This window comes from Pan troglodytes, chromosome 12 (assembly GCF_028858775.2).
Source record: "Pan troglodytes isolate AG18354 chromosome 12, NHGRI_mPanTro3-v2.0_pri, whole genome shotgun sequence".
Lineage (NCBI taxonomy): Eukaryota > Metazoa > Chordata > Mammalia > Primates > Hominidae > Pan > Pan troglodytes.
In genome coordinates this window covers 74,321,910-74,347,807 of record NC_072410.2, presented here as the reverse complement: position 1 = coordinate 74,347,807, position 25,898 = coordinate 74,321,910, and the positions used below count along the sequence as shown (strand labels likewise).

The window sequence follows — 25,898 nt, the reverse complement described above, 5'->3', positions numbered from 1 at the left end:
GTAATGTACACATACATGAGTGAGTATATATGGAATATAATGTGAGTGTATGTGGAATAAATACCGAAAGGAAATGTAGATCTCACATGTATGTATCTATAGGAAAGGTAGTAATATTTGAATTTCAGTTTTGATTAGAATTTAGATTATTATAATAAAGTCTAACATCTCATTTTACAGATGGAAAAATTATGTACTAGCAGAACTAGAACCAAGATTTGCCAGACAACAAATATTTGAGCAGTAAACAAAACAGACAACTAGCTCTGCCCTTATGAAGCTTTCAGTTAGTCAGGAAAGATATGTATTAAACCATCTCAGGTGTGACAAATGTTATCAAAAGTTTCGAGTACTATGGGAGACTAGAACTGGGTCCCCTCCATAGTCTGGGATTTTAGAGAATTCTTCCCTCAAGATTTCTTTTTTTTTTGAGGCGAAGTTTTCCTCAGTCGCCCAGGCTGGAGTGCAGTGGTGCGATTTTGGCTCACTGCAAACTGTGTCTCCCAGGTTCAGATGATTCTTGTGCCTCAGCCTCCCAACTAGCTGGGGTTAAAGGCACATGCCACCACGCCCAGCTAATATTTGTATTTTTAGTATAGATGGGGTTTTTGCCATATTGGCCAGGCCAGTCTCAAACTTCTGGCCTCAAATGATCTGCCTGCCTTGGCCAACCAGATTGCTGGGATTACAGACATGAGCCACCGTGCCCGGCCTTCTTCTCCCAAGATCTCCAAGCTGTGGTGTGAATAATAAATAGCAGTTAGCCAGGGTTAGGTGGAATGAAGAGTGTTCCAGGCAGAGGGAGTAGGATTTGTATAGGCTTTGAGAGAGGAGAAAGCATGGTCTATTCAGATATCCGAAATGGAGAGAACAAGGGAAAGAGTGGCAAAAAATGTGACCTGAAAGGTTAGAGCATGGCTAAAATATGCAGGGTCTTGTATACAAGGTTAAGGATTTTGACCTAAGGGTCCCCTTGATGGATTAAGCAGGTAAGGGACATTGCTAGATTTACATTCTGCAGTATTACATTAGTGTATTACAGAGAACAAATTAAGAGAGAGTCTGGCATAAGTTTAGGGAGATTAATTTAGGAAGATACTGTAGGAGCTACTGTGTGTGGTTCTGCAGAACACACCATAGGGGTTTCCATTCATGTATACTGGTTGAGCATCACTAATGCAAAAATCCAAAATCTGAAATGCTTCAAAATCTGAAGTTTTCTGAGTGCCAACATGCCACAAGTGGAAGATTCCACACCTGACCTAATGTGATGGTTTGTAGTCAAAATGCAGGTGCACAACACATAGTTTATTCAGCATCTCCAAGGGAAAAATAAAATTACCTTCAGGCTATTTGTATAAGATATATATGAAACATAAATGAATATTATGTTTAGACTTGGGTCCCATCCCTAAAGTATCTCATCATGTATATACAAGTAAATATTCCAAAGTCCCAAAAAATCCCAAATCCAAAGCATTCTGGTCTCAAGAATTTTGGATAAGGAGTGAGTATTCAACCTATACTACCTTTGGAGTGGTCTGGATGAAAGATAATGTTGACCTAGGCTATAGTTGTGACAGTGAAAATGGAGAAATGTGGACAGATTTCAGAGATATTTCAGATTTAATGACTCCAAAATTTATCTCCAGACCAGACCTCTTTACTGAACTTTACGTCACGTATATCCCAAATGCCTGTCCTACTTGGATATCTCACAAATGTCTCAAATTCAACAGGTTTTTAAAACAAAACAAAACAAAACAAAACACTGCAAACATTAATCTGTCTCCAAAAAGAAAAAAAATAGTCATTTTCTCTTCCAGTATTTATAGTAGCAAATAGAACTAACATCCACTCACTTGCTAACCATGTCTACTAGTAGTGACCACTAGACTACTTAGCTATATGTAGCTGCAGTTGATACGGCTTTTTAGAATTTAGGTTATATTCCATATAAGTTTATTTAGAAATATTTATTTTAGAAAGTATTACTTTCTAAAATGATCTGGAGATAGTCTTTTTTTTTTTTTTTTTTTTTTTTTGAGATGGAATTTCACTCTTGTTGCCCAGGCTGGAGTGCAATGGCACGATCTTGGCTCACTGCAAACTCTCCCTCCTGGGTTCAAGGGATTCTCCTGCCTCAGCCTCCCAAGTAGCTGGGATTACTGGCATGCGCCACCACGCCCAGCTAATTTTGTATTTTTAGTAGAGACGGGGTTTCTCCATGTTGGTCAGGCTGGTCTTGAACTCCCTACCTCAGGTGATCCACCTGCCTTGGCCTCCCAAAGTGCTGGGATTACAGGTGTGAGCCAACGTGTCCAGCTGGAGATAGTCTTTAATAACATTAATATCTTTAATAATTTTTTAGCATAAATATATTTTTAAGTCAGAGTACATATGAGGTTAATATAGCCCTATTTAAAATCAACTTAATTCTGTTAATTGTATTTTTGTTTTGTTTTTAGAATTACATATAAAATCAATATATTAAACCAATCAGTAGAGAGTCCTAAGTTTTACTCTTGCTTTCCAAATTTGACATTGGGGCTATTAGTAAGGTATCATTGTCTGCATTTATTAGATTTATTTCTGATCATGAATATACTTTTAAAAGATGCTTCTTTTCAGTGGAGCGATTTATTTGGCTACAGGTGATATACTGCATGACTATGACTTATATTCAAGGCATTGAAATATTATTATACATAAACAAATTTTGATGACAAGACCACGTGTTTATATTCAAATGCCAACCAGATTTGTCCTTTAGGACTTTCGCTCTGTTGACTTTTTAAGTTTCTATAACTTTGTTCCTTTCAGTGTTGTTTTTCAAGTGCAATGTAGTCATCCCTTGATATCATGGGGGATTGATTCTGGGACCTCCTGAAGATACCAAAATCCACAGATGCTCAAGTTTCTTGTATTACATGGTGTAGTATTTGCATATAACCTACCCACTTCCTTCCATATACTGTACTTTAAGTCTCTAGATTACTTATAATACCTAATACAATGTAAATGCTATATAAATAGTTGTTAAACTGTATTGTTTAGGGAATAATGACAAGAAAAAAAGTCTATATCTGTTCATTACAGACACAACCAACCTTTTTTTCCCCCCAAATATTTCTGATGTGCAGTTGGTTGAATCCATGGATAACAGAACCCACAGATGCAGAGGGCTGACTGTACAAGTCTGTCAAAAAACCAAACTGCTGGTTGGCTAATAATTGGTCACTGTATGACTTATAGTACAGGTGATATTACTTCTGATTCTAGATGGTAAGTATATTTTTCTCCTTTAATTATTATTTTTGCTCTTTGATTTCTGTGCTGTCAGTTTTTTTCTGCTTTTAACATAGTTTTGTTTAGATGTGGCATTGATAGCAATCCTAAAGTTTAAGTAGATGGGTTTTCTAAGTCAGATTTACTCTAAGAGCTGTAGTGGTTCTTTTCTATTGTATTTAGTAACATGTAGGGTATGTAAGTGTTATGTTTGAGATAATAGAACTTTATAAATTATTTAGTCACCAGTTTTTTTTTAACCTTTGTTCAAAATAGCCATTTTTCTTAAAACAGTTTTTACTCAATTTAGATCTTTTGTGGTACTGCTTTTTGAAATCCGTGTTTCTGTGAAACGGAGGAGGATTGTGTGCTAGAGACTCATCTTGATGTATTTGGTCTTTATGCAGAAAATATCAGGTTTGTAAGTTATTGCTTCATTTTAACTTCCCCAAGAAAGGGACGAATGACTACACTTTTATTTTTGAGACAAATGCTGCAACATTGTGTAGAGGAAGTCTATACACTGTGTACAATTGACAGAAAATTATTAATATTTAAATAGAAGTGGCATCTAAACACATGGTTTACAAATTGAATCTGTGCAAGTTAGTATAGGAGAAAAGTAAATTCAGTGGAAGGTTGCCACACATATTTTTTTTTCTGTTTTTCAGTTTTAATGGTATCTGCTTTTAGTATGAGTTGGAGAAGGTTTTCCCCCCACTCACTTTTATTTCATTTTTTACTCTCATTTGAGAAGCAATTTCTCCATGAGACAGATCTTTGACCCTTTTGTATTCTGCACTCCCATCCCCCTTGACTAGAAAATGCAGCTGCACACATTTTTTGTTTAGAGACAATGGATCACATGCTGTGTCACCTAAATCTATGACCAAGAGGCAGTTTTATCCCTAAGAGACCATAATGCTTCAGTTCTCCTGGATACATGACATCATGTAGCATTATAATCAAATATACATCTTTTTGCAGTACATTTGGGATTTGATTTTACCCTCTAATCTCAGTATTGGATTTTATGGGGATAGACATTATTTATAATGGAGAATCTTAATCAAAACAAAAAATGTATTGTTAAATCAATAGGAAAGGTTGTGAGTTCCTTCCTTTTATATGCCTTTTTTTTTCTTACATGAGGTTTACCAGTGTTTTTAGATATTCTGAGATTATAGAATATCTTTAAAGCTGTAGTGGCTGTTAGGTTTATTACACAGTGCATTGCAAATAATGTGTGTTCAGTAAATGCTAGACTTTATTTTTGCTACTGACTAGACAAATTAACAGGAAGAAAATGGTTTTCCTTTTTTGAGTGAGAACCAACCTTAATTACCAAGAAAAATAAATAAATAAATAAAAAATTGTTTTCCTTTTTAAAAATGAGGAAGTCTTCAGATTTAGAAAATATTAGTATCTATAAACTGCTAAAATATATTATGTCATTTATTATAATAAGCTGATAATACTTTTGAATAAATCTGGAAAATACAAAGCTGTGGCTTCCAGTCTTGAGAAATGGTACCTTATTATAATTAATAAATATGATTCATTCCTAAGAATATTGGAGGTGAGGAAAGGAGAGGAAAATTGAATGGAAATTTCTTTTATTATGTATTAAATCTTAGTGGTAAAGCTTATAAAATTGCAGTGAATAATTGAACTAATTGCTATGCAGCTTCCATAAAATTCACAAACATTTGGATTTCTGGGCTTTGCCATAGCTCTGTAGCAGACATTTCTTTTTCTATGAAAAACATTGTTTAGTGATCTGAATTCAGTGAATGACTACCTCTTTCTCTTTACTAGGGTTATCTTAGCCTCAGTCAATTTGTTTTTTTAATATTGGTTACTTGAGAGTGATTGGATAAGAACGCCACAAATCTGAGATGATGCCTACTTTCTGGTTGCTCTTTTGACATTTGTGAAATTGCTTGATTTGCTGACGACATGCAGTTCTTGGTGGGTGGTAAAATAGCAAGTCAATAACATAAAGTTTCCAAATATCTTAAGACCACCTAAAAAGAATTAGAGATAGTAAACTTAAATTAAGTGTAACCCAAAAATCCTATTCTTATATGCTTCAGGATTCACGTGTTTAAGTATTTAATGAGACTGATTTTAAGTAGGAAGCTGGAGTAGTAGGGTCAAAATGGTGAGAAACAATTTTATCTGTAGGCTAGATGCTGCCATATAGTTTGAGGTTAATTATTCCTTGCTTAAAGCATGGGACTGGCTACAGTCTTCCTCAGGCCCCTTGGTACAGTTATTCAAGTGTTGGTTTCAACTTCTTTCCAGTTCTAGTAGAAATAACAGATGGCATGGTTCTTTTTCACTCCATGTAGTAAAGCTTATTAGAAACAGCACAATTGATGTTCTTCATTACCCAAAGAGGTAATAAGGAAAGATATTCAGTGACTGGCTCAAGGGTACAAGGAAAAAATAAATTTGCCTAAGTTTGCTTTGGACTATCAAGAATTGACTATTGTATTTTGTTTTGATCTGAGTCTTTTCTCAGTGCTATATTTTATTTCCCAGTGAGAATTCTTAGACAATATAATGGATGAAATATAAATTTTAAAAAAGTAAGCAATTATTTAGAAACAACATAGATTTAGGACTCTAAGAACTATAGTATAGGTAAGATAGAAACAATTAAAATTGAAAATGTAGCATGAAGAGATTCAATAATAAAACTTTAAAAGCACTTTTTAAAGGTATTGAACTCATAATTAATCGAACCAAGTTAATTGCAGCTATTCCTTATTTGCTGTGGACCTATGTAAGTTATTAAAGAATACACTAAAAATCATTTATGTTGGCCAGGCACACTGTTTCACACCTGTAATCCTTACAATTAGGGAGGGGCCAAGGCAAGAGGATCACTTGAGCCCAGGAGTTTGAGACCAACCTGAGCAACATAAGGAGACGCTGCCTCTACAGAAATAAGAAAATTAGCTGAGTGTGGTGACACACACCTGTTGTCCCAGCTACTCAGGGAGCTGAGGTAGGAGGATCGCTTGAGCCCAAGAGCTTGAGGTTGCAGTGAGCTATGATCATGCCACTGCACTCCGGCCTGGGTGACAGAACCAGAAAAAAAAAAAAAGAAAGAAAAAACCCAGAACCTTTATGTTCATGAGAATTTCTGAACTGAGCTGGATTTTTTTTGGTCATTAAATATATATTCATATACCCATATTTTTAATGTACTGTAGCTGCTAGGCTGAAATTAACCATGTTATTTATATATTTTTCTCAGATCTACCGCATTTGTTAAAAGTAGTATCTCAAAAATGGATGGAAAATTATTATTTTGAGTATTTTAACTTAAGAATTCTGAAACAGAATAGTACATTCTAAATTAGTTGGATACAATGAATGTAACTAGGAGATATTTGTATTCCTGTCCTGTTTTCATGATGCCATTACATTTGTTGATGTGTCTTTTCTTTTTGTTTTTGAGAATGGCATTAATAGTGAAAACTCATGATTATTTCAGAGGTAGTATAGTTATTTTTATTGTTCATAAATTCTTTTTTTGTGTGTGAGAATGTTGGCATCAGACAAAGCTGTTAATAATTTAGACCTTTCTTGGCCATTAATAACAAAATATTAAAAGTTTATAATAAAGTTCTTTTGAATTAAACTACAAGGATTAGAAGAAGGGTTCTATCATGTTGCATGATTGGCAAAATATCTGCAGAGTGCATGGGGACAAATAAGGAAGTGAAAGTCGAATCGTAAAGAAAATGATGAAAGACGTATTGTGGCACTCTTCCAAGAAGTCCTGACCTCATTTGGCCACCTCGTCAGTGGCTGTCATTGGTCGTGAGGGAGATCTATCCTTAACACTAGACAAATATGTTTTTAATTTCAAAACTTCAAAATATAAAGCATTGTTACTGATTTTGTACCCTAATTTTTATATTTGGAGGTTATAATATTTATACATCTACTTTAGGAAGAAAGCTAATAATTTTAAAATTTATAGTAGTAATAACCATCATTACTATCTCTGCAGCGAGTATTCATTGTATACTTACTCTGTACCTCTGTTCTAAGTGCTTTATTTTTGTTGTTTAATTTGTACTAAGAATCCTATGAAAGTAGGTAGTATTATAATTCTAAGTTGATAGGTCTCATAGCTTAGTGAAAAGCAGGGCTGGGATTTGAAGCCAAGCAATATTTCTTCACAGCTCATGCTGGTAATCCTTTGGTTCACTGTCTCCAGATGTGATTAATATCAAGGTAAATGATTTAGATTTTCCTTTTTCAATTTTTAAATTAATGAAGTTCCTTATCCTTCATAATTTCAACTTCAAATATATTGCCTCCTCAAGTTTCTGCCCAATATCTCCTAGTGTTATGTATGTTAATCCTTTCTAAAGGAAGAAGGCTTTCATTTTATAATTATATAATATTTACGATAGACTCTAAGCATGACAACAGAGCCATGCATGTAGTAGAAGCAAGAAGTTTCTGATTTGAAGCCTCTTAGAAAAGAACCAGCAGAGGTTCTTCTGAATAGTATATCTCTTATACATCTCTTTCTCTACCTTTTATCTACATTACTAGATGCAGAGATACTATAATCATAGTCCAATATAGCTAATACTTTAGCTTTAGCATTTAAAATTCCTATATACATTTTATATAGATTTAAATTTCTATATTTAAAATTCCTGTATACATTTAGGTATTTCTGACATTATAGTAATTCATAATACATTTCCTTATCAGAAGGTTACTTACTCTGTATCCTCAACTGTTAAACCACAGATAGACAAAAAAGAGACTTACAAGTATTTGTTGGGGGGAATCACGAAGTTTATGCATTAAATTCATGTCCCTTAAGGTGAGCTCTTTACCCTTATTAAGATTTTATTCAGATCTGTGATATTATATGAAATTCTAATGAAATTTACCTGGCTTTCCATTCTGTAACAGATAATAAATCTAAAAGTCCATTTCCATGATTTAGAAATCCAAAATGCTCCAGAAGCCAAAAGTTTTCTTAACCCTATAGTGGCAAAACATGATCTGAGTGGATGTAAGGGTATTGGTGGTCTTTATTTACAACCCCTCTTTACTGTAAATATACATTTTGCCACAGAAATATTAACATAGTTATTTTGGGGTGTTGCCTCAGACTTCACTAGGATGTGAGATTGTGTGTGTGTGTATGTGTGTGTGTGTGTGTGTGTGTGTGTGTATGTCACCTTTCTGAAATCCAAAATATTCTGAATTTTGAAATATATTTGGCCCTAAGGTTTTTAGGTAAGGGATTGCAGACTGAATAATCAGGTACATTGACTACATACAGTACCATTGAGGACTAAGATATGGAAGTAAGGTTTTTTTGGTAACTTAAATATAGCAATTTGAGACCTTTCAGTATGGAGCAGTGCCCCTCTCAAATAATATGGATCTTTTTTAAAGAAAAAAAAATCTCGTTTTGAGAATCTCCAACTATAGTTCTTAAGGCAGTTTTCTTTAAAAATATCTCTCACTTTTCTCTTTGAAAATGGTAAAATACATTTTTTATTATTGAAATGAAAGCACAAAATGAAAATTTGCAACACTTGTGTGGCCTGTAGAATGTATCCATTAATCTTTTACCTCCAGGGATACTTCCAATTGAGATTCATTGTCATAATGACAACTCTTGTTAGAAGTATGTCAGACTTCTCAAGTGTGCTGAGGGAGAAAGGAAAACATAAGAAATTATGTGCTAAAATAAAGGATAATGTACTTTAGTGATGTTGTCATCAGAAACTAATGTAAACATATGTTTCCAGCAGCATGGTGAACCACGTACCTGGATCAAGGTACCAAGTACCTTCAGCTTTCTGCTGAAAACAACCTAAAATGCTGGATAAAATAAAATCTTAAATGCATCAGTGCTCTGGCGCAAAGGGGAGAGTACTTAGGCCAGGCTGAATTCTGAACCTGGCTATTGCTTTGAGGATATTTGCCGAATCAGGTGAGCTTCTCTGTTCATGGCTTTGTGGGGCTCAGGGATCAGGAAGCAAAGCCTAGACCCAGTCAAGATGGAGCATTTAGCAGGAAATAGTCTTCCTCATTAATTTGGAGCCCCATTGTACTGTACCTTTATAAGAGTGATAGAGAAATTATTTCCCTTTATGCCCCCAGGGTTTCTACAGAGAAATTTTCTTCTAGAATATTGCTGCAAATGGAGAAAATGTCACTGAAAATGTGCTACCACAAACCAGCTCTCACACTAGTTTGCAGCATAAATTCACACTAAACCTTAAGAATTTAAAATGATCCTGGGCTGTTACTACTCCCAAGGGCCTGATAAAACCTAACATATAATCATCATTATCAAAGAATTCCCATTGGTAAAGTTCTAATGAAAATAAGTGGCTTATAATAAAAATTACAGGCCATCCAAGGAAAAAGGCACAATATAAGAGAATCATTTGAGTCAGATGTGCAAATAGTTCACGTTTTGGAATTATCAGATGTAAAATAGAAAATAAATACGTTTAATATGTTCAGTAACAGGCTTAAAAATGAAGAAAAGAGCAAACATGTTGAAAAGGAACCAGAAGTTTTAGAAATGAAAATAGTAATTGAAATTAAAATTCAGTGGATAGGTATAAAAGCAAATATGCCGTTGAAAAGTTAGCATAATGAAAGGTAAATCTTAAGAAATTTAGACCACAAGATAGACAAGAAATTGGAAAAAATAAAAGAGGTTAATAAAGGGAACATTTTTAAGAGAAAAGACAGATTACCTCCAAAGGAATATTCAGGTTTCGATAACAGTAATGGAAATAGTAGTGGACTATGAAATGATACGCAAGACAAAATAACAGCGTAGAATTCTATAGCAAAAACATCTTTAAAGATCATGGGCAAAAACATGTTCATACAAATAAAATGTGAAAGTTCAGTGACAGACTATTTTTTAAGCAGAAGTAAATGATCAGAGGTAGAAAATCTGAGATTTAAGAAGAAATGATCAAAGACGGTGACAATTATATAGGTGAATAAAAGTGGACTCCATAAATAATAATAGCATCTTATGAAGTTAAGAAAAAGCTATATTGGCTGGGCACGGTGGCTCACGCCAGCCAATATAGCTTTGGGAGGCTGAGGCAGGCGGATCATGAGGTCAGGAAATAGAGACCATCCTGGCGAACACGGCGAAACCCCATCTCTACTAAGAATAGAAAAAAGTTAGCCAGGCATGGTGGCAGGCGCCTATAGTCCCAGCTCCTCGGGAGGCTGAGGCAGGAGAACGGCATGAACCCAGGGGCAGAGCTTGCAGTGAGTGAACATCGCACCACTGCACTCCAGCCTGGGCGACAGAGCGGGACTCTGTCTCAAAAAAAAATAATAATAAAATAAAAAATAAAAAGCTGTATTATAAACCAGGAGAAGGTGATTGGAGCTAGCATTTAAAGGACTTTTTATTGTTGCTTGGCACGGTGACTCACGCCTGTGATCCCAGCACTTTGGGAGGCCGAGGTGGGCAGATCACTTGAGGTCAGGAGTTCGAGACCAGCCTGGCCAACATGGTGAAACCCAGTGTCTACCAAAATATTTTTTAAAAAAAGCTGGGTGTGGTGGTGCACGCCTGTAGTCTCAGCTACTCAGGAGGCCGAGGCAGGAGAATCGCTTGAACCTGGGAGGGGGAGGTTGCTTTGAGCTGAGATTGTGCCACTGCACTCCAGCCTGGGTGACAGAGCAAGACTCGGTTTCCAAAAAAAAAATATATATATATATATATGTATGTGTGTGTGTGTGTATGTGTATATATATTTATTTATTTACGAGCAGTCTAAAGATAACTGGATTTTTAGAAGTATATATCAAAATTTATAAGGTGACATTTCAGTGATAGAAATATGTATATAATTTCCACACTAGTAGAGGATTAAAAAAAATGGAATGAGAAAAAAGAATCATTCCAAAGAAGGCAAAAAAAGAAAGAGAAAAATTAACATGGAAAGAGCAGGATACCAAAAAGGATGGTAGAAGTAAATCCAAATACATGCATGCCTTTAAAAACAATATTCATTTATATGGGGTTTAGGATAGAGACTACAAGGAAACAAAGGAAAATGTTGAAAGTAAAATGATGGAAAAACATACACCTGGCAATTTTTTTTTTTTAATTTTAGTGTGTACATAGTAGGTGTATATATTTATGGGGTACGTGAGATGTTTTGAAACAGGTATGCAATGTGAAATAAGCACATCCTGGAAAATGGGGTATCCATCATTTCAAGCATTTATCCTTTGAGTTACAGATAATCTAATTACATTCTTTAAGTTATTTAAAAATATACAAATAAGTTATTATTGACTATAGTCACCCTATTGTGCTATCAAATAGTAGGTCTTATTCACTTTTTTTTTTGTACTCATTAACCACCCCCACCTCCCTCCCACTAATCCTCCACCACCTTTCCCAGCCTCTAGTAACTATCCTTCTACTCTTAGACATTCATGATTTCATTTGATTTTTAGATCCTACGAATAAGTGAGAACATGCGACGTTTGTCTTTCTGTGTCTGGCTTATTTCACTTAACATGATCTCCAGTTCCATCCATGTTGTTGCATATGATTGGTTGGATCTCTTTTTTTTTTTTTTTTTTTTTAGTGATTCGGAGTCGTCTCCCTTTGTTGCTTAGGCTGGTGTGCAGTGGTGTGATCTCAGCTCGCTGTAACCTCCACTTCCCAGGTTCAAGCAATTCTCCTGCCTCATCCTCCCAAAGTAGCTGGGACCACAGGTGCACACCACCATGCCCCACTAATTTTTGTGGGGTTTTTTTTTTGGTACAGATGGGGTTTCACCATGTTGGCCAGGCTGGTTTTGAACTCCTAATCTCAAATGACCCACCCACCTCTGCCTCCCAAAGTGCTGGGATTACAGGTGTGAGCCACCACGCCTGGCCTGATCTCATTCTTTTTCGTGTGTATATGCACCACATCCATTTCTTTCTTTGATGGACACTTAGGCTGCTGCCTGACTAATATTAATGGAAAGAAAGCTAGTATATAATTTCAAATAGACTTAAAGACAAAAAGAATTGATACATAATGGGAAATGGCTAATTTGGCAGGAATATATATGTTTTAAAGTTACATGCAATTAATAACCATAGCCACAAAATAAAGCAAAAAATTAACAGATGTACAAGGAAAAAATTGAAAAATTTTTCCAGTATAGCAGGAGATTGTAATATATCTGCCTTAGTATTTGATATAGAAAGCAGACCCCCAAAAAAGATTAGTAGGAATATAGAAAATTTAAACAGTGTGATTAACAAGCTTCATCCAATGGACATATATTTCATCCACGCACCATAGAAACATCAAATGAATCATTATGAAAATTAATCATGTACTGGGCCATGAAACAAGTTTCAACAAATTTCAGAGAATTGATACCCTATACACTATTATAATACCAACTCAGTTAAGTTAGAAATAGGTAACACAAAAAAACTTCCCTTATCACGTGGAAACTAAAAAAAGTTTTCTCAATATCTCATCGATCAGAGAAGAAATGCTGGAAGTTGGCCTGTTCTTTAGTAGGAGATGTTAAATCATACCTCAGGTTTGCTTGCAGCAAACAAAAAACTGAGAAATGGCCCAGATAAAAGGCCTTGCATTCTTAACAGGTGAGAGTGTGCAGGGATGCTAAGGACTGATGGTGGATAGGTTCTCCTAACAGGAAGGATGACTTTTTTTTTTTTTTTTTTTTTGAGACGGAATCTCGGAATCTTGCTCTGTTGCCCAGGCTGGAGTGCAGTGGCGCGATCTCAGCTCACTACAAGCTCCGCCTCCTGGGTTCACGCCATTCTCCTGCCTCAGCCTCCCCAGCAGCTGGGACCACAGCCGCTCGCCACCAGGCCCAGCTAATTTTCTGTATTTTTAGTAGAGGGGGTTTCACCGTGCTAGCCAGGATGGTCTCAATCTCCTGACCTCGTGATCCACCCGCCTCTGCCTCCCAAAGTGCTGAGATTACAGGCATGAGCCACCGCGCCTGGCCTGAAATTTTTAATAAATGGTGCTGGAACAATTTTATGTTTATATGTGAAAGATGAAATTGGATAAAAAATACATGTATACATTTTTGGTGAGTTGAAGATTTAAATGTAAAAGGCAAAAATTATAAAACAAACTGTAGACCATAAACAAAAGGGTTAATAAATTCCACCATATGAAAGTAAAGAAATTTCTTATTAAAAGCAACCAATAAAGAGATTGAAAAGACAAGTCATCTACTGGGGAAAGATATTTGCATCACATATAAGTTATTAGTATCCAAACATTACAAATCATTAAGAAAACCCATAAAAAAATGGGCACAAGGCTTCAATAGATACTTTATGGAAGAATAAATCCAAATGGTATATGTATAGATATATATTCATAGCTATATGTTCATGTATATCTATACATTCATATTCTATATATCCATATACAGATATATATGAATGAATAAAAAGATCTTCCGCCCTGTTACTAGCCTGGGAAATGCAAATTAAAACTGCAAGGAGATACAGTTTCAGAGTTGATATGGTCTGGCTCTGAGTCCCCACCCAGATCTCATCTTTAATTGTAATCGGAATTGTAATCCCCAAGTGTTGAGAAGGGACCTTGTGGGAGGTGATTAGATCATGGGGGTGGTCCCTTCAAGCTGTTCTTGTGATAGTGAGTTCTCACAAGATCTGGTGGTTTTACAAGGGGCTTTTCCCCAGTTTGCTCAGCACTTCTCTCTCCTGCCACCATGTGAAGAAGGACATTTTTGCTTCCCCTTCTGCCATGATTGTAAGTTTCCTGAGGCCTCCCCAGCCATGCAAAACTATGAGCCGATTAAACCTCTTTCCATTATAAGTTACCCAGTCTCGGATATGTCCCTCTAGCAGCGTAGAAATGGACTAATACAGTAGTCATCAGATTGGCAAAAACAATTTTGGCAAGTACATGAAGCATTTGGTATATACACTTCTGGTTAGTGGTAACTGATTCAGCATTTTTTGGTAAGCAGTTTGTCATCAATTAAAGTTGAAGACTATTCTGTGACCAAATAATTCTACTTCTTGACATATGTTCAACTTTTAGATGTATACTCAAGAGAAGTTTTTGGCACTTGTATACCAGGTGATATGAACAAAGACTTCTATAACAGTAGTACTTGTAATAGCCCCAAACATAAACAATTAAATGTTCCTTAAAAGTATAAGAAATTATTGAATATTCATAAAATGGAATACTAGTCTCTATAAAAATGAATTACTGCTACAATAATGTTAATGAATTCGATGGGGGAAAAAACAAGTCTCAGAATGTCTTCCATATAATGTAATTTTATGTGATGTTTAAATGTGGAAGACTAAGTAATGTTTAAGGATTCTAACATCTGGGAAAAGTGTAAAGAAAAAACCTTCTGTTAACTCGGTCTTTAATCAGTTAAAAGTGTGGAAAAGTAAGTCAAAATTCTGATTGGTTAAATCAACATTTTGTGTTTAGTAGGTTTCTTAGTTATTTTGGGCAAAAATGGCTATCACTGTGACACATCTAATTCTCTGTAATGCAGCATATTATGTTTTAGGTAATGCTGAAAATTCTGTGGCTTTGTTTCCCTTTTCTTATGTAGTCTCTGAAGCATTTCTCTCTTACCAATGTTAATACCAACCTAAGCAAAAATGCTCTCCTATGACCTTTTGGGAAATGATCAGAGAATTCCAATACATAATTTTATATTTCTTATCCTAGAGTAGGATATCACTATAACATTGAACGTAATATGCAGATGTGCAAATCTCTGTTAGACACCTTAGGAGATGCATGAGCTGCACAACTGTGAAAAAAAAAATAGTACATTTAAATCCGAAGCCTTCTTCTCAAGATACCGCCATGGCAGGCACACAGTCAAGCTCTAGATGGGTTCCAGAGTGATTGTACTGGGTTGGTTTGAACTCTCCACTTTTATTTTTATTTATTTTTCTTATTTTATTTATTTATTTATTGATGTCTCCATAGAGACCGTCAAAAATTGCCAGTGCTGACTATATCGCAAGTAATTGCAGTGGGGTATTGGGAAAAGTTTCCAATTAGCAATAATTGCACTCAGATAAACCTCATTGGCTACGATACTGCTACTGCACAAAGCTTGAACTCTCCACTTTTAAAATTCTCCTCGTGAATAATTTTTTTTCTTTTTTAGAATGTAGAAGATGGGAGCCTTAACACAAATGTGTACTTTGCTAAAGTGTATAGTACATTTATCTACTTTTTTGGATAGCAGTGTCTTGGCTTAGAAATTCGTTTATTAGTGGTTGTATTAATTACTTGGATTAAGCTAGTTATACTCCTAAAAATTAGAATATATTTTTTAAATCCCACATCATACTATTTTGGCCTTTTTTTTGAGTAATATTTGTTATGTATCACAATTTTATGTGATTCATTGAAATACTGTTCTTAAAGGAGTAATAAAAAGAAATGTTACATCACAGGCCCAGGTTTCCTTTTATTTATGCATTTGGCTTTATGAAGCAAACTGACCATGCATATTATTAATGCTGTGCTAGTGAATGTTTTCATTTCATTTTAAGATGCAGTTTCTCATAAGACTATAATTTTTAAAATAAATAAAATAGAAAGTTTTCTTGATTTTATTGTGAAATATACAGATCTTTTTGTAGTAATATTGCATATTTATATATTCCTGAACACACTAAAATTGTGCACAGCTGATGGGCCAACTCACTCAAAAGTGAAAAATATGCAGCTTTGTAACCAGAATGCTAACAAAAATAAATCTTAATGAGAATACTAGAATATATTAAAACATATATGAAATTTGTCACAAACAAGTAATATGGTCAGTTTAGGATTTTAAAAAGAACATGAACACTGTGCAAGGAAGGGTTGAAGCTACAGGATGATGGACGCCAGGGTAAAATGCATAAAGATTTGGAAAGAAGAGCTCATTAAACACTTCCAAGAAAGAGCATGTGGCCAAGCTGTGCCAAGAGGAAGAACATGGGTTGAATGAGAATTGTGTACCATACTGTCTTTTCAGCAGCTTGCTGCTTTCCACTGTGTTAGCCTATTTTGGGTTCAGCTGTTGTTGTTTGGTAGTACAAAAACATAGGCTGAGAAGAATCATGTACAAACCAATATGACTTACATTATACTAAAATCATTCCCTTATTAACCAATGGGCTAATTCGTGTTATGGAAAAGGTTTGTAACAGAACAGGCTGTACTAAGAATATAAGAGGTTGCTTCTGTTTTTGACTTGAGCTCTCTGATAAGTCCATGACCTTTTTAAGATTTGATTTTTGTGTGTGAAATGGAAATACTACATCTAAAAGTAATGTAGTACAGCCTTTTCTCCCTTGAGCTTATTGTTTTAATTTTAAACTATAAAAATAATAAGCACATTAAAGAAAAATTGGGAAATAGAACAACAAAGACAAAAATTAGTAATGTAAATCACCGTTTTCTTTTTTGTATGTATTTTTTACTTTTTCACTGGTTTTTATAAGCTTTTTAATTTATTCACATTCTTCAAGTCAGTAATTTTTAATGGCTACTAAATATTAGATTGAATAGTTGGGCTTTAGTTTACCATTTCTCTGTTATAGAAAATGTAAGTTGTTTATAGTTTTCCGTTATCTTTAATAATTCTTGGATGAATATCTGTGTGTCCCTCCACACATCGTGGGTTGGGAAGGGAATATCTTTTTCCCTACATAAGATTATTTCACAAAAGTGACACATTTGGAATTGTTGGGTCAAAGAATGAAATTTTTAATAATTCGTGATACACATTTCCAGTTAGCTTTCCGAAATGGCCCTAGGTCCTTGCCCAAAATTGTTTATTTTATATTTTTTAAAATAAGTTTTTTATATAATTTTTTAATTTATGTATTTGTTTGCTATTTGTATTTAATATGTGAGAAAAGATCATTTGCCTGTTTATCCATTGTGGTGGACTTGGTGTTCCAAATGGATAGTGCTCTGTCTACGGTCATAGCACCCTGAACATGCCTGATCTCATCTAAGTGGATAGTGCTCTAAAGTGTTCTATAAGGATAGTTTATAAACGACTTTTTTTCCTTCTTGAAAACACAATGACAGTTCAAACCTTACTAAGATAATGTCAGCCCTTGGTTTTTAATAATGTCAATACTTGGTTTTTAAACTTTGCTTGGATTAACACTCTGTAACTCTTTGGCATACTTTGCTGCCATACTATTTCTTTACATCTTAAAGTAATGAAATTTTTTTGTAAACTTTTAATTCAGAGGAATAACATACTTGCAACCATTTAAATTACTTATGAGAAAATTTAGTCAATAGTTATCAGGAGACTGATTTTTGAGTATGTTACATTAATAAAACTCACTATTTCTGTTTTAAGTAGTATTGATAAAAATTCAAGTTTCTTGAGCAATTGAGAGTGACTCTAATGGCCAGAAATTTGAATATTGAACTTAGCCTCGTTTATAATTTTGGCTCCGCTTTTTATTAGCTTTAGAACCTTAGGGAAATGGCTTACTTCATTTCCATTTCCTTATTCTTAACAATGAATTTCAGTTTTTTTTATTGTTACCATTTAGGATGTTTCCTACCATTACGGATTCATTTCCAAAATAAATTAACTCTTCAAGGCAGTTAGTGCACCTTTTTGCAGAATAGACAAATAATTTGTATTATGAGTTCATTTCCATCTGAAATAATTATGATTTGAGTGTCTACTCATACTCAACATTTTGAAAAGATTCATTAGGAATGCAAAAGTAAAAAACTCTTATCCCAGCTAGGCATGGTGGCTCATGCCTGTAATCCCAACACTTTGGGAAGCTGAGGCAGGAGGATTGCTTGAGGCCAATTGTTTGAGACCAGCCTGGGCAACCATAGCAAGACTCTGTTTCTATAAAAAAAATTTAAAAATTAGCTGGGCATGGTGGTGTGTGCCTGTAGTCCCAGCTACTTGGGAGGCTGGGGCAGGAGGATCGCTTGAACCCAGGAGGTGGAGGTTACAGTGAACCATGATATCGCCACTGTACTACAGTCTGGGTGACGGAGTGAGACCCTGTCTCTTTAAAAAAAAAAAAAAAAGACTCTTGCCTCCTCATGGAATTCACAGTCGGAAAGGAAGGGCATTTATTGAACTAAGGAGTAGTTCAGAGTAAGTAGAGATGATGCATTTTAAAGCCTATGACATAGAATCTAATGTAGTAAAATCTCAGCAAATTTTAGCCACTGCTGTTTGGTAATGGAAGATAGATGGAGATTTAAGTGACAAGGCAAAAGTGAGACATTAGAAATTAATCACTCCCTTCTTTAACTGAACACTGGGTACACTGAAGAGTGGTTTTTTGTTTGTTTTTTAAGGAAGCAAGACATTATTCAATTCTCATTCGTCGTGTTTTTAAGTCTCTATGAATAGAGAGACTTTGATAAAATGAATAATTTGGTCACTTACATAGTACAGGGTATCAGTTCTGAAATACATTGTGTGCTCATATATGTGAATGTTTATGTATGTGTGGTTTTCATAAGAGATTGAAACAGAAACCAAATCCGTTATTGTTTGATCTTTTCCTTTTTACAGTGTTTTGATGTTTCAAGTTATGGGTGCACAGGAGAGAGATAAGAACTGGATATGGAAAGAATGCTGTTAAGATTTAAAATGAATAGGATTTGAGTCATTGGCGCTCATGGGTGTTGTGTACATACTGTTGCCAGCACATATTGTGGTTAGAGTTTTCTTTCTGGAGTCAGTCTGCCTGGATTTAAATTCTGACAGTTCCACTTACGCTTAACCTCTCTGATTAATTTTCCTCATCAATAAAGTTGAATTAATAATAGTGCCTACCTTATAGGGTTTAATTGACAGTTAATTGAGATATCATATGTAAATTGTTTAGCACAATGCCTGGGCACTAAAGTATCATCTAAGGCTGTTGCTAACGGAGTGCTCTGAGGCTAACTACTTCTGGTGGTAGCTCCCAGAATCCAGATAAACTGTTCTACATCTAAAATTAACTAGTTTTCTCTTTTACATAACTGACATAAAAAATAGAAATAAAATTAGCCGGTTTTCAGAATTCTTGAAGTAACCTGCCATCTATGTCTTAAGCAAAACAAACTCTGGAGGTACCCCCCCCCATTATTTCAGTTACACAAGCATAAGTGGGTTGAATAGGATAATAGTCGGTTTTTCACTGAATTTAGAAATGAGTTATCGTTATGAGCCATTGAAAATTAATTAAATAGCACATTAGCCTATTGCTTTCTTCTCTGGTCTGTTATTGTCTCATGATAAAGTTTTTGAATAGAAGGGGGTTTAAAGTGCAAAACAAAAATAATTTGAGAAAATAGAAATGAAAAAAGAATAGTAACAGCTATTTTTCGCTCTCCTTGAAAGTACAGGGACAGTTCATACCTTACTAAGAGAATGCCAGCCTTGCAATGTCAGTACTTGAGATGATATAGAATGCAGAGTTTAAAAGTACTGGGATTTTAAAAAGAAATGATAACTTATAGTGAATTTAATTTAGCCAATAATAAATTTAGTGAATAAGAAGTGTTATCTTGTTAGACTTACGGAAGTATAGAGTAGAACGGTTGGTAACCAGATATGGGTGGTGGGGGTAGGAGGAGGGTGTAGGGAAGGGGGAGATGTTAGTCAAAGAGTACAAAGTTCTGGTTACACAAGAGGAGTAAGTTCTAGTGACCTATTGCATAGCATGATGACTATAGTTAATAATAATGTATATTTCAAAATTCCTAAAAGACCATTTAAAATGTTCTCACCACAAAGAGAAATAGGTATATGAGGTGATGGATATATTAATTAGCCTGATCTAATCATTTCACAATATATACATGTGTCATAATATCACATCGTACCCCATAAATATATATAATCATTATTTGTCGATTCAAAATAAATAATGAAATAAAAATGTTATCTCTTTTTAGTATGACGTGCTGTAAAAATAGTATACATAGTTTCTTTTTATAGTAAATATTTGAGATTTGAGGAAAGGGTTTATTTTAAAATATTGCTTAAATATTTCAAGTTTATTATTTTCAAGATTCAACTATTTGTATATAGTAAAATCATAGATTCTTAAGATACGTATAAAGTCTTATAGTTCAAAGAAATAGCCTGTCCACTTTAAGTAATAATAGCCACTTCCTATTAGGTGATTAGTGTGGGCTAGGTACTTTACTAAGTATTTAAAATACATTATTTAATTGTGTTAATATCACCCATACACCTGGTCCTATAAAGCTGCACTTTATTTACAGCCATTTCAACTAATATAAGTTATTTTCCTTGTATTATAACCATTAGTATCTTCATTATACAAATGTGGTGCTTAAATATTATGTGGGACAATTGATTGCAAAATTTCTCTGATTTGGGGATATTTACATATGTATTTTCTTTTTCCCACAGTTTAAGAATCTAAAGTATTACATTGATAATTGTTTCCTTTGTTGCAGAACTGTAAGAGTAAATGGGTCCAGTAATTGGAATGACTCCAGATAAGAGAGCTGAAACCCCAGGAGCTGAAAAGATTGCAGGATTAAGCCAGATTTACAAAATGGGAAGCTTGCCTGAAGCTGTTGATGCTGCCAGGCCGAAGGCCACTCTAGTGGACAGTGAGTCAGCAGATGATGAACTCACAAACTTGAACTGGCTTCATGAAAGCACTAATCTTCTAACAAACTTCAGCCTCGGAAGTGAGGGTCTTCCAATTGTTAGTCCATTGTATGACATAGAGGGAGATGATGTGCCATCCTTTGGACCAGCTTGCTACCAGAACCCAGAAAAAAAATCAGCAACTTCAAAGCCCCCATACTCCTTTAGTCTTCTCATTTATATGGCCATTGAGCACTCTCCAAATAAATGTTTGCCTGTCAAAGAAATTTATAGCTGGATTCTGGACCATTTTCCGTATTTTGCTACTGCACCAACAGGCTGGAAGAATTCTGTTCGACATAATCTGTCCCTGAATAAATGTTTTCAGAAAGTGGAAAGAAGCCATGGCAAGGTCAGTGTTTATGAACATTGCTATATTTGGTGAGGTGGGGGGACTAATTAACATGGAGCCCTTAAAATATCTGGAAATCGGGGAGACAATAAGTAGTCAAGTCAAATTACTTCAGCTGAACTGAATTATATTCATTTGTTTTCACCTGAGATGTTTTAAAATTTCTTAAATATTGATATAAATTTAGCAGAATTATGTTTTGTCCACTATAGGTACCTAGATTAGTCTTTTTATTATTTTAGTTCTTTGTTTCTAGTTTCTGTAGTGTTCCTATAACTATCAGCATTTGATTCTTTATTCAATATGATAATCTCTGCCTTATAATCAAAGTATAGACCATTTAAATTAACGAAATTGATATGGTTGGGTTTAAATCTATCACCTTGCTATTTATTTGATTTTCTTTTCCACTTTTCCTGCCTTTTGTGGGATGAGGTGTTCTTCACTTTTGGTTTTGGTGTTTTGGTGCTTTTTTTTTTTTTTTTTTTTTTTTTTTTTGTGAGACAGTCTCGATCTGTCACCCAGCCTGGAGTACAGTGGCGCGATCTCTGCTCACTGCAACCTCCGTCTCCTGGGTTCCAGCGATTCTTAATGCCTCAGCATCCAGAATAGCTGGGACTACAGGTGTGTGCCACCACGCCCTGCTAATTTTCGTATTTTTAATAGAGATGGGGTTTTGCCATGTTGTCCAGACTGGTCTTGGAACTCCTGACCTCAAGTACCACCCACCTTGACCTCCCAAAGTGTTGGGATTACAAGTGTGAGCCACTGTGCCCAGCCGAGGTGTTGTGTGTGTGTGTGTGTGTTTGTTTTTTTTTATGCTTCAATTTTATCTCTACTATTGCCTGATTATTTATGTATTTTAGTGGTTGCTATATGGTTTTCAGTATACATCTTTAATTTATCATTGGTCCACCTTCAAATAATATTATACCATTTCACTTAACTGGCTCTTTACAGAAAAAGTTGCTTGGCACCTGATGCCCTATTGGATTAATTCCTTTTGCCTGGAGAAGTTTATTTAAAATTTCTCATTATTCGGTTTTGCTGGCAATGGTTATTTTAAACTTTTTTGTGGGGTGCAGGTTTAGAATTCTAGGTTGACATTTTTTTCTTCTATGTATTTTAAAGATGATTTATTGTCTTCTGGCTCCCATAGTTTCTGGTGAGAAGTCTGCTGTCATTATTCCTCTTTATGTAATGTCTCTTTTTTTAATTGCTGTCTTCAGTGTTTTTTCTTTCTCTCTTTATCACTGTTTTTCAGCAGTTTGACTATAGAGGGCCTAGATGTGTTATTCTTTATTTTTATCTTGCTTTGGGTTCTCAGTGGTTCTTAAATATATGGTTTATTGCCTTTCATTAAATTTAGGAAATTTTTGCTTATTATCTCTTCAAATATTTCTTCTGCCTCACTCCTACTTTTAGGACTCCAAGTAAAAATATATTAGACCATTTGCTATTTGTCTTACCTCTTGATTGCTTTGCCTTTCCTCCACTCTTTCTCTCTTAGTTTGGATAATTTTTATTGATTTTTCTATAGGTTCACTGTTTTTCTTTGTTGTGTTCATTCTGCTGATAAGCCCCAATGAAGGACTTCTTCATGTTTTTAATTTCTAATGTTTTCATTTTCCTTTTAAAAAAGTTTCTGTCTCTGCTAAAATTCCCCACTAGATCCATAAACATATTAATTATAATTGTTATATAATGTCTGTCAGTTTCAATATCTGGTCCATCTCTGGATCTGGTTTTGCTGACTGTTTTAATCTCTTGTTTTTGTATGTATTTTATAATTTTGGATTGAATATCAGACATTGCAAAAGAATGGCAGGGACGGAAGTATGTAATATTTCTACCCAGAAATAGGCATGCCTCTACTCTGTTAGGCTGTTAGTGTGAACAGGTATTGGTCAGTCTAGTTAGTAATTGAGAAGAGTTTTGAGTGTTTGTGGTTGCAGTAATTACCATCAGCATACCACACTCTTCAGACTCCTACAGAGATGGACTGCCAATACTTTGTGTTTAAAGTGAGGCCTGGAGCAATAGATGACTTTTTTGTTTCAGCATTACTGCTACAACTTCATCTTCCAGCTTGTGCCACATTTGTGGTTGGGAGAGAGGTAAGATAGCTCTCTCTGTTGCCCTTCCTACAGCACTAGATTGCTATTGCTTGTTACTTGGAGCAAGGCTTTTGGATGGGGCGGAGTAGGATCCTTGATTCTTCTCCAGCATTAGTCTTAAACAGGTTCTGCATGCCTGTGCTTCAGGTGTGAGTCTTTCTGTGCCTCCCCCAGGAGCAGACAGTCTCTCCATCTACTCAGTATAGAGTCCAGAGTTGCATTTTTCAGTAGCAAAATGTACTCTTTAATGCCAGGAACCATCTCACCACTGCATTCCAGCCTGGGCGATAGAGGGAGACTCTGTCTCACAAAACAAAACGAAAAACATTGGATTCAACTTTGGCTGAGTGCAGTGGCTCACACCTGTAATCCCAGCACTTTGGGAGGCTGAGACAGGTGGATCGCTTGAGCCCAGGAGTTAGAGACCAGCCTGGGCAACATGGCAAAACCCTGTCTCTACTAAAATTAGAAAAAATTAGCTGGGCGTGGTGGTACATGTAGTCCCAGCTACTCAGGAAATGGAGGTAGGAGGATTGTTTGAACCCTCGGAGGTTGCAGTGGGCCGAGATTGTGCCAGTGCACTCCAGTCTGGATGACAAAGTGAGACCCTGTCTCAAAAGAAAAAAATAAGCTGGACGTGGTGGCTCATACCTGTAATCCCAGCACTTCGGGAAGCTGAGGTTGGCGGATCACCTGAGGTTGGGAGTTCAAGACCAGCCTGACCAACATGGAGAAGCCCTGTCTCTACGAAAAATACAACAAATTAGCCAGGCATGGTGGCACATGCCTGTAATCCCAGCTACTCGGGAGGCTGAAGCAGGAGAATCGCTTGAACCTGTGGTGAGCCTAGATCGTGCCATTGCACTCCAACCTGGGCAACAAGAGTGAAACTCCGTCTCAAAAAATAAATAAATAAAATGTGACAGGGTCCATCCTGTGAGGTGAGATGTAACATATGAACTCTTACCTTTGACAGAGCACAGAAATGGCAGTCGTAAAAGAATGTAAGAAAAAGAAGCCACCCAAATTTTAAATCAAATTATTAAAGACCAAATGTGAGCTAGCATGACAGCTTAGAATCCCTGACATTCCCAGAAGAAGAAGAGTCTGCATCCACTAGCTAGGTCTTTTTCCACTGGCCTCCATCTGGTGCTCCAGAGGAAGACTGCAGGCAGGCCGGGAAGCCTAAGAGAAACCCTTATGAATGAAGACAGATGTACAGAATCTGCCAAGATTTAGGCAAAGATAGAGCCTAGAGCTGCATTCTTCAGTTGCCATTTATCCACATGTGGCTAGTGGTTGGCATATTGAACAGCTATAGGATATTTCTGTCATCATAAACAGTCCTTTTAGACAGTGCTGTTTTAGAGTTCAAGCCAGTTTTCTGCTCATTCCCATTATGGTGGAGAAACTCAGCCTAGTCTTAGTGGGAGGTCTTGGACAAAAGTGAGTGACCACTCCCTTTCCCAGTGGCAGCAGTTCTCTGTATCATCAGCAGATTTGAGCGTGAGCAGATTTTCTGCCTTTCTTCTAGTGGCACATGGCACATTGCCTTGTTAAATATGGGGATAGCTAGGTTTTATGCTTCTCTTTTAGCAACAGCCATCCTTTGCCTGGGACTAGAGTGGGCAAAGTATTTTGCCTCTTCCTCAGTGGCAGACAGCTTTTGCTTTGTTTTAGAGAAGAGTCCAGGATATAGGCAGGTTTGTGTCTGTCCTACACCACTATCTGATCTTCACCTTGTGCTTGTTCAGGGTCTAGAACATGGATGATCTTTGCCTAAACCTTGGCAGATTCTGTACATCTGTCTTCATTCATAAGGGTTTCTCTCTCAGGCTTCCTGGCCTGCCTGCAGTCTTCCTCTGGAGCACCAGATGGAGGCCAGTGGAAAAAGACCTAGCCTAGTGGAGGCAGACTCTTCTTCTGGGAATGTCAGGGATTCTAAGCTGTCATGCTAGCTAACATTTGGTCTTTAATAAATGTTTTAAAATTTGGGTGGTGTTTTTTTCTTACATTCTTTTACGACTGCCGTCTCTGTGCTCTGCCAAAAGTAAGAGTTCATATGTTACATCTCACCTCACAGGATGGACCCTGTTACAATTTATTTTATTTTTTTATTTTGAGATAGGGTCTCACTTTGTCATCCAGGCTGGAGTGCAGTGGCTCAATCTCGGCCCACTGCAACCTCCGAGGGTTCAAGCAATCCTGTTACCTCCGTTTCCTGAGTAGCTGGGACTGTAGGCATGTACCACCACACCCAGCTAATTTTTTCTAATTTTAGTAGAGACAGGGTTTTGCCATGCTGCCCAGGCTGGTCTCTAAATCCTGGGCTCAAGCGATCCACCTGTCTCAGCCTCCCAAAGTGCTGGGATTACAGGTGTGAGCCACTGCACTCGGCCAAAGTTGAATCCA

General features: G+C 36.0%; 1 protein-coding gene and 1 non-coding gene across 11 annotated transcripts in view; one reads left to right on the top strand and one right to left on the bottom strand.

The window, feature by feature from the left end:
* FOXN2 (forkhead box N2) overlaps positions 1 to 25,898 on the top strand; it is a 64,929-nt gene that overhangs the window by 11,023 nt on the left and 28,008 nt on the right. For 4 of the 10 annotated variants that reach the window (XM_016948505.4, XM_009442436.5, XM_009442439.5 and 1 more), the window contains exon 2: positions 20,819 to 21,369. In XM_016948505.4, the coding sequence (XP_016803994.1) occupies positions 20,833 to 21,369 (537 nt within the window). In that variant the 5' untranslated portion in view covers positions 20,819 to 20,832. Of the gene's footprint in view, positions 1 to 3,143; positions 3,286 to 7,493; positions 7,546 to 9,095; positions 9,281 to 20,818; positions 21,370 to 25,898 lie in introns of those variants that run through there. The other 6 variants (XM_063789872.1, XM_054677842.2, XM_001150448.8 and 3 more) reach the window with 4 other exon arrangements.
* LOC112208311 (U4 spliceosomal RNA) lies at positions 15,317 to 15,456 on the bottom strand. The gene has a single exon (XR_002942713.1). It is a non-coding gene; the product is annotated as a U4 spliceosomal RNA (small nuclear RNA).